Below are 10,154 nucleotides of genomic sequence, written 5' to 3'. Positions count from 1 at the left end.
TGCTGCCAGACCTGCTGAGCTTTTCCAGCAACTTCTGTTATTGTTCCGGTCATTTACCAGTTTATGTATCATGAAAACAGTTGGAGAAGTGAATGCCATGTTGGAATAAACTGTGTAAAGGAATCAAATGTTACATTTTAGGATACTTAGGTGTTGGAACACTTGATTTTAAATGAACTTGCATGTACTTTTTAAAAGCAAAAGTTAGTTTAAGGTAAACATGCACAGGACATTCTTTATTATATGTTTTGCTTTTTGAAGTTTGAATTTTTTTTTAAATGCCCTATAGGACATTAAAGACCAAGAGACTTTGGACAAGTTGATGGAAAGCCTGGATAGTGACGGTGATGCAGAGTGTGATTTTCAGGAGTTTGTTGCTTTTGTTGCTATGACAACTGCGGCTTGTCATGAGTTTTTCGTCCAGGAGGATGAGTAAATGGGCTATATGACAGCACAATGTAAGATATTGCTAAATTAATCTTTTCCATTTGTAATGGCTTGTGAGAAGCCAGTGTTATGATGCGCTCTGAAGTTAATTTGTAAAATTGCAAATATGAGTCATTAATAAACATATTCTGCCAAAATTATTAATGCTCAGTCTGATCCACAGGAATCCAGGTATCCATGGCTGAGCCATGTTTGAGGTCAGACTGAAAAGCAGTATTCCATTTATTAAAGTTTGCATTGCAGTAGTTAGAGATAGTTTTTCAAAGATAGATGTGGGATAAAATGTAATGGAGCAATATTGAGGAATCTTCCTTTTGCTTCTACAAGCTGGTAAGTATGAGTTAAGAACATGAAAAAAAGAGCTGGAGTAGAACATATATCCCATCAAGACTGCTCTACCTAAGAACATGATTGTGGCTAATGCTGGTCTTCAACTTCACTTTCCTGCCTATTACCTACCTCCGTCAATTCCCTGACAGACCAAAATCTGTCTGTTTCAGCCTAAAATATATTCAATGATGATGCATCCGCAGCCATCTGCTGTTGAGAATTCCAAAGACTCAGATCTTTGAGTTAAGGAACCCTAATCTCAGTGCTCTTTATTGTAGATTCCCAAACAAGAAGAAACAGAATCTCCATTTCTACCTTAGTCAAGTCCCTTCATAATCTTCAATGTTTCAATGAGATCACTTCTTATTCTTCTAAATGCCACACAACATAAACCCAATTTACTCAGATTTTCATCACAGGATGACTTTCCCTAGCTAGGGACAAGTTAGTGAACCTTCACTGTGCTGTCTTCAATAGAGTTTATTCTTCCTTAAATATGGGGATCAAAACTGCAAATCAGAATCTTGTTGTGATCTCACCAAAATCACAGACGTGTATAGCATGACTTCTTTATCCTTGTACTCCAATACCTTTGCAATATAGGCCAACATGCCATTGTTGTCCTGATTGCTTGCTGTACCAAACTTTTTGATCCTTGTGCACATGCATTTCTTTGAACATCAAGATTTACAAGATTTCCTCCTATTTTAAAAATATTCTGCTCCTCTATTCTTAACACCAAATGGAAAACCTTACACTTTTTCATGTTATGTACCCCATCTGCCACCATGTTGCCCTCTCACTTAATCTGTCCATATTCGTCATGATCTTACCAAACAGTGGAGCTTGATCAAGGGGCGGAATGCCAACTTCTGTTCCTATTTCATGTGTTTATTTGTTCTTTGAAGCCTCTTCATATCCTCTGAAACAGCTTAACTTTCCACCTGGCTTTGCATCATCACCAGGCTGAGATACATTAGTCTCATTTCTTTGTCTAAGTCATAAAAATGCCTTGTAAAAGTTGAGAATGCAACACTGATTATTACAGCACTCCACCAGTCACAATCTGAGAGCTTGACAATGCCCCATTTATCCCTACATTCTACCTGTAAGAAATTGACATATAATGCAAAGAAAAGTTAATTCTGCACCACCTGTCTGCTATAAGTGAGGTCCAGCTGTTCGATGAGCAGTTTTTGATCTTGATTGAGTGTTTAACTTTGTGCCATACCAAGTATAAGCATTTGGGTGTCAGTTAGCTCAGTTGGCTGGACAAGTGGTTTATGATACAGACTACTACTGCACTATGGGTTCAATTCCCTATATCACCTAAGGCTGCTATGAAGAATTCACTTTCTCAGCCTTTCATCTGAGGCATAGCTACTCTCAGGTTAAACCACCACCAGTCAGCTCTCTTCCTCTCTAATGAGAGAGGTGCCTAGTGGTATGGTGACCATACCTTTATTTGTACGAAATCTGTGAGTTCATGTCATTGGGTGAAGAGAAAGAACTTTGACTTATAATTTTGCAAAGCCACCTTAAAATGTTTCATGACTTTTGAATTATTAATGTGTGTAAATGCATCACTTATCTTGTCACATGTAAACAGTGATAGACTGAAGAACTAATCAATCTGCTCCTGTTAGCATGGATAGGAGGTAAAATTTTGGCCAAGCTAACTTTTCTTTTAATAGTGTCAGAGATTATCAATGTTCACCTGAGCATCCCACTTGAAGTGTGATGTATTCAGCATTGAAACAGTCCTTTGGCACTACACAGATTAGATTAGACTCTGAAGTCTTTGATAGGAATTTGAATACTGAGTGAGAGTGCTACCAGTGACTCAAGCCAACATCTTAGAATGCTTTACAAAGTTTTAAATTCCCAACATTAGTATCCTTCATCCTTTTTCATAACATTACCCAAATGATAATATCAATGCAACCGTCAGTCTGATTAGTGCCTCTACTTGCTTGCTAAGATACATTTTTGTGAAAATCAGCAATTACTTAGTACTTGAAACACCCACTGAATGGTTGTGAGCTGCCTGGAATTTATGATATCAAGTACATAGCCTTCTGCTTCCACAGCGACTCTCAGATCCCATTGTTCAGATTCAGTCTTTAATGTTTGCCAGTCAACACCTCTAATGCATTTTTATTTGCTACGGCTGAGGGATTTGGAAAGAATTGAGGAATGATTTGAAATGGTAGACAAAGGGACTAAGCTTGGTACGAGATCATTCTGTCAACTCTCTTCTACATCGCTGAGCAAGCCAGATTGAAGCCTGAGTTGCATTGCCAAGTTGGTGCCAATTTAAGCTTGGTTGTGGGCACTATTGGTTCTGTGGGTCTGCATCTATAGCTAGATAAAATGTAGTTTCTCACAACTAGCAGAGACAGGAGACAATTTAATCCTATCATTCTGCATTCGATTCATTATTGGAACGCAGAGCTGAAAGCTTAGAGTAACAACCAACTGCACAAAATTAACATGCTTTAGCACCAACTCTCCTTATTCATACTTTCTGTCAAAGGACTTGTACCTGTGTCACATATTTCTTAATCATTGTAATCCAGGCTTGAAATGAATCAGGCCTCACAAGGCAGGGAAGTCCATTAGCATTAGCGCATGGTGTAGCCTGCATGTGCTTCTCTATACTACAAACAATTTATTCATTAACCAAATGAGACAGACAACCAGCAGAGGAATTGGGATTGTCTATTGAGCAATCCATAGTAACTTCTGTCAATTTTCTGGTAATTTGTTTGATCAAACTCCCCAATTCAAAATGCCTGACCATAACTGACAAAGCAAAACCAACTGAATCAATACAAACTCCCTTCCAAGTCCTGAGTATCACATCAGATCACTTCTATTGTTCACTACATGGGATTTTGATGTTGACTTGTGGTGAAGTCACAGTCTGTACACATATCAAGATGTTTCTACTGACATCTATTTCACTATTTCTACTGATACTCGGCTAGACTGATGCAGTACAGAGAAACACATGCTGACTATGCCATACAGCTATGTTCATGAAGTTCCCTGGTTCTGAGGCCTGGTGCATTTCAAGTCTGGGTTTCAGTGAATAAGAAATATCTGCAGTAAGAATAAGTCCCTTGAGAGCAAGTATGGATAAACGGAGTTGTTGTTATAGCAAGTTCAATTTTCTTTGCTGTTCATTGTGCAACAGGGCATTCAATGCTTATTTATTGGGCATGATAACTACAACACTGAACTAAACTGGTGTGTTAAAATATTTTACTTGGATCTTTATTCAGCAGAGCTACAGTGCTCTATGGGCAAAGGAAGATGGCCTTTGCACAATGGCACAATAATGCATCCAAAATTAGTAACTTCACTCCTTTACAGTCATGTTCCAGACTGTATTTCTCATTGGATTTTGATGTAAATTCCTCAGGTTTGATTTTACATGGCTTTGACTGGAATTAATGAGACGGTAACAGCCTTGAATGGAGAGGATGGAATGACTGGCCAGTTAAAGGTGGTGTTGTGATGGGGTATATTGTAAAAGGGGGGGACTAATAGCTGTCCATCTCAGGAATCGAAGTCCTGATTAGAGGAGCAATCAAGTGCTTGACAGGACTAGAAGGAGAACCCAAAGAGGATCAGCCTTGAGGATGAAGACACGATAATGTGTTAGGGATATCTTTCAGGCTGGAGGCTTTTTCCGAGGTTGAAGTGGTGGAATTCCTCACGGGTCAATATGGAGACCCTTGCTTTTCCTGATATATGTCTAAGTGATCTGGATCTTGGTGTGCAGGGAACAATTTCAAAGTGTGCAGATAATACAAAACCCTGAAAGAATTGTAAACTGTGAGGAGGACAGTGTCAAAACGATATTGACAAGTTGGTGGAGTGGGAGATGAGGCGGTAGATAAAGTTCAATGCGGAGAAGTGTGAGGTTATACATTTTGGTATAAAGAACTTGAAAGACAACACAAAATAAAGGGTACAATTCCAAAGGGTACGCAGAAGCAGATAGACCTGGGTGTATATTCTCACAAATCACAAAGGAAGCGGAACAGGTAGGGAGAGCTGTTAAAAATGTATACAGTATTCTAGGCTTCATTAATAGTGGAGTACAAGAACAGGGACGTTATACTGAAGTTGTATAAGACACTGGTTAGATATCAGCTGAAGTATTGCATTACAGTTCTGGGGACCATACTTCGGGACAGAATGCAGAAGAGATTTACAAGACTGATTCCAGCAATGAGAAATTTCAGTTATGAGAATAGACTGAAAAAGTTGGAATTGTTTTCCTTGGAGAAGGGAAGGCTGAGGGGATATTTGATGGAAGGTTTCAAAATCAAGAGCGGTCTGAATGTTGTGCTTAGGGGAAAATTATTTCTGCTCATAAAAAAAGATTGCAGACCAGAGAGCACATCGACTCCGACAGCTACCTAGAGTACACCTCCTCTCACCTACCTTCCTGCAAAAAGGCCATCCCCTATTCCCAATTCCTTTGCATCCGCTGCATCTGCTCCCAGGATGAGGCATTCCACTCCCGGGCATCACAGTTGCCCTCGTTTCTCAAGGACCGCAACTTCCCCTCCACAGTGGTCGAAAACACCCTCAACTGTGTCTCTCGCATTTCCCGCAACTCATCCCTCACGCCTCCTCCCCGCAATAACAACCAAACCAGAATCCCCCTTGTCCTCACGTACCACCCCACTAACCTCCGGATCCAACGCATCATCCTCCGACACTTCCGCCATCTGTAATCCGACCCCACCACCAAAGACATTTTTCCCTCCCCACCCTTATCTCCTTTCCGGAGGGATCATTCTCTCCGTGACTCCCTTGTCCGCTCCACACTCCCCACCAGCCCCACCACCCCTGGCACTTTTCCCTGCAACCGCAGGAAGTGCTACACCTGCCCCTACACCTCCCCCCTCACCCCCATCCCAGGCCCCAAGAAGACTTTCCACATCAAGCAGTTGTTCACCTGCACATCTGCTAATGTGGTATACTGTATCCACTGTTCCCATTGTGGCCTCCTCTACATCGGGGAAACCAAGCGGAGGCTTTGGGACCGCTTTGTGGAACACCTACACTCGGTTCTCAACAAACAACTGCACCTCCCAGTCGCGAACTATGTCAACTCCCCCTCCCACTCCTTGGACGACATGTCCATCCTGGGCCTCCTGCAGTGCCACAACGATGCCACCCGAACGTTGCAGGAACAGCATCTCGTATTTCGCTTGGGAACCCTGCAACCCAATGGTATCAATGTGGACTTCACAAGCTTCAAAATCTTCCCTCCCCCGACTGCATACCAAAACCAGCCCAGCTCGTACCCACCTCCCTAACCTGTCCTCCCATCTATCCACTCCTCCCACCTCAAACATCACCCCCATCTCCTACCTACTAGCCTCATCCCGCCTCCTTGACCTGTCCGTCCTCCCTGGACTGACCTATCCCCTCCCTAACTCCCCACGTACACTCACCTTTACTGGCTCCAACCCCGCCTCCTTGACCTGTCTCCTCTTCACCTATCTTCTCCTTTATCCATCTTCTATCCGCCTCCCCCTTTCTCTCTATTTATTTCAGAATCCCCTTCCCCTCCCCCATTTCTGAAGAAGGGTCTAGGCCCGAAACGTCAGCTTTCCTGCTCCTCTGATGCTGCTTGGCCTGCTGTGTTCATCCAGCTCTATACCTTGTTATCTTAGATTCTCCAGCATCGGCAGTTCCTACTATCTCGGTACAGTGTTAAAAGTGTTTTGCAAATGAAGCAAATGCAGAGTGAGAAAAAAAAATAACTTTTTACAGAGTGAGTGGTCTGGGCTTGGAGTACATTGTGTGAAAGAGTGGTGACGGCAGGTTCAGTTGAAGTATTTAAGAGCGCATTTCATGACTGTTTAAACAGAAACAATAATCAGGGTTGTGGGCCAAAAGGCAGGAAGGAGTTTGGCACGAATTTGGTACCAGTGAGCAGGTGCAGACACAACGGGCTGAATGGCCTGCTTCTTCACTGTAACATTTCTGTGTTTCTGTGAGGACAGATAACTATCTGGGGAATTAATAACTAACAAACAAAACACAGGAGTAACATAAAAAATGGACTAACTTGGAACAATAAAAATCAACCAAGAGAAAGATAGCAATAGGAACAAAGTCGAGGAGATAAGGGCAGCAATAAAGTGCGTCCCAACGATAATTGCTAACAGCTATTTGAAATTGGAATGGATCTTTGGAGTTTCTCCTCAAAATGATAGCATTGAGGGGGGTCAGGGGATGATGGGGGTGTGAGATAAAGGGGAGACACAAAACTTTGTTTTTAAAAGCCCAAGCCACATCAATAAGCAGTTTGTTGAGTAGGACTGAGAAGAACAAGCTACAAGACTTGAACATAAAGTAGACAAGATTCTTGCAAGATTTAGAAAAGATGCTTCTGCACAACAAAACTGTGCCCATGAGAAATGAAGATCCAGGTAAATCAATTAACACTAAATCAACTACAACCCTTTGGTAAAGAACTGTGAATAGCTGGAATGGGAGTTAGGAGGATAAAGGTGGGGGAATATAATTATTGAATGTTAAGGTTAGGCAAAAGTCATGCTCAGAAAAGAACCAAGACAAAGATGTATAATGTATGAGTGAAGATCTGAAAGAAAAATAATTTTACTCTATGTACTTTGGAGGGCAAGGATCAGGGATATCTTACAAAGTGTAGAAATGCTGATGAAAGGCTTCAGATTTTGAGCTTGTCACAGTTTATAGTATCCTTGTCTCTGAGTGAAAAGGCACTAGATTGAAACCTCCCTTAATAGCCTGCGCAGTTCACATTGGCCAAAACCACAGTACCCGTTAATAGCCATCGAATGTGGTGTTTCTACAAAATCCTGCAACTATGGAAGCGGATGGTCATCCTTCATAGAATCCCTACAGTGTGGGAACAGGCCCTTTGGCACAACCAGTCCACACTGACCCTCAGAGCATCCCAGCCAGACCCATCCACCAATAACCCACACATCCTTGAAAACTATGGGCAATCCACCCAACCTGCACATCTTTGGACTGTGGGGGGAAACTGGAGCACCCAGAGGAAACCCACGCAGACACCAGGAGAATGTGCAAACTCCACATAGGCAGTCACCCAAGGGTGGGATTGAACCCAGGTCCCTGGCGCTGTGAGGCAGCATTGCTAACCACTGAGCCACCATCCTTGTCTTGGACTCCATATTTGTAAATAAAGAATGACCTCCTTTAGGCCTTCTGTCATTTAGGTGATTACCTGTATATGTCAGGAAATGCATCAGTTTCAACAGCGGGCGCAGTGAATCCTTAGGTTCCCAGGGAAAGGTCCTTCAAAAGGCATATTAGCAGAGTTCTTCTTTTTGTTTAAAATGCACTTAACGTTATTTAAATTCATTCACCTTCTTTTCCTTCACAGGGCACTGGAAGCAAAATTCAGAGCAGGGTTCTGCCTATGCAGACACTGCAGAAATAATAAGCAATTCCAGGCAAGCGCACCCTCTTGCAAACTAACCTTCGCCTCTGTGTAGTTGCGAAGAAGCCCATTATGCTGCATAAAGCACAGGGTTTCAGCGACAGCTACTGATGAACAGCACTAATTTGAAAGCAATGTAACACAAGCGAGGCTGACGAAGATTGTGTAATGCCAAAATACGTTTAATCAAATAAAGAATTAACAATACCTCTTAGTGTAGGTGAAAGACTGGATCAGTGAACAGTTAAACATGCTTGTAATGGATCTATAAATAAAATGAGTCACTTTGCACAATGGCACAATTTTGTCTGGCTGTTTTAATTCCAGCACTCTCCCAAAATGCTGAACCTGCTGAGCATTGGTTCCATGGGTACTGGCTGATCTCCAGTTCTTGTGTGAGCTTCAGTGCTGAGTCCCGAAGGCCATTTCTCAGTGCTCAGCCTAATAATGATTACCCATGGGCACCGAACATGTTGCCCTGCCCATTTCCCAAAGCCTAGACAAGATGGCGCTGACGTAGGGTGACTCTTTGTGAGCTCTCTACAGCAGATGTTCAATCACCCTGTGACCTTTGTGTCTTTGTATGTTATGATCTGCTGTACTGCATGCAAAACAAGACTTTTCACCACACTTAGGTATGCAACAATAATAAATCAAATCAAATCAATGATGTTTAGGCTACTTGTGCTGTTTCTATCAATAACAAGCACATGATATTTATATATTCCCATGAACATAATAAAACATCTCTTACCTCAGCTGAGAACAATGGGCACTACAGACTTTTGGGAGAACTGCTTCTGGTGGTTATGTGTGTGTTTGTGTGTGTGTGGGCGTGCGTGTGTTTGTGTGTGTGTGAGTGAGTGTGTTTGTGTGTGTGTGTGTGTGTGTGTGTTTGTGTGTGTGCGAATGTGTGCGTGTTTGTGTGTGTGTGTGTGTGTGTTTGTGTGTGTGTGTGTGTTTGTGTGCGTGTGCGTGTGTGTGTGTCAGTGAGAGAAAGGTTCTGAAAGAGTACATGTGTGTATAGTGCATGTACCCTGAGACAGGGGCGGGGGGATGAGGTGGACACACACACACACACTCACACACACACACACACACACACACACACGTGCACACACACACACAGACACATGGACACACACTCACACACACTCTCTCACACACACACACACACACACACTCACATACACACACACTCTCACACACACACACACTCACACACACACACACACACACACACAAACACACACACACTTCTAAGCATTTATATAAATTACACCAAGGCCAGCTCAGAATATATGTGACCAGTGGTGAACACAAAGTTGGAGTTAATTAAAACCAACTCCTTTACTCATTCTGAGTCTGTGCCTTTTCATACCCCTGATGATTTGGGGCTTAGCTGTTTCTATCTCGCTCTGCTTCCTGGGTGAAAATGCAAAACCAAAGTTAACTCTGCCATTTACCACATATTCCTGCTCACATATGTACACACTCACTCTCAGGTACGCACACATTCCCTCCCTCACACATGCCCTCAGTCAACTCTCTCACAGCTGGGTCTCCCGCAGGGGCTAGGAGCTGTTCGTCGTTGCCTGTGACAGCTGGTATAGCCACAGTGAGAGACTGGTTGGAGGTATCAGTGACAGGGTGAGGAGCAGCTGGGCACAGCCATTGAACACAGTGAAAAAGCCAGCGTCTGATTGCTCTGGGAGAGACTGGGACCTCCTATCAGGCCGGAGGGCCCCATGCTGGTGGGGAATGTCACTGTGAGAGTGGTGGCAGGCAATCACAGAGTTTGCTCGGTCAGGCACCCAGAGTTCAGTGTAGAGGCACTTACCTCCTAAATCCACCAACTCCTCATCTTCACAAAGCTTAAGAAACCGAGCCAACA

At 42.9% G+C, this 10,154-nt stretch overlaps 1 protein-coding gene across 1 annotated transcript in view; it reads left to right on the top strand.

The window, feature by feature from the left end:
* Positions 1-8,847, top strand: part of s100b (S100 calcium binding protein, beta (neural)) — a 34,563-nt gene extending 25,716 nt beyond the window's left edge. Inside the window, exons 3-4 of the mRNA XM_020516159.2 lie at positions 290-458; positions 8,204-8,847. Coding sequence (XP_020371748.1) covers positions 290-436 — 147 coding nt within the window. The 3' untranslated portion in view covers positions 437-458; positions 8,204-8,847. The remainder of the gene's footprint in view (positions 1-289; positions 459-8,203) is intronic.
* Positions 8,848-10,154: the final 1,307 nt, after the last annotated feature.

Source organism: Rhincodon typus, chromosome 7 (genome assembly GCF_021869965.1).
Source record: "Rhincodon typus isolate 14 chromosome 7, sRhiTyp1.1, whole genome shotgun sequence".
Lineage (NCBI taxonomy): Eukaryota > Metazoa > Chordata > Chondrichthyes > Orectolobiformes > Rhincodontidae > Rhincodon > Rhincodon typus.
The sequence above is the reverse complement of the archived record's forward strand: the minus strand, read 5'-3'. Positions and strand labels throughout refer to the sequence as shown.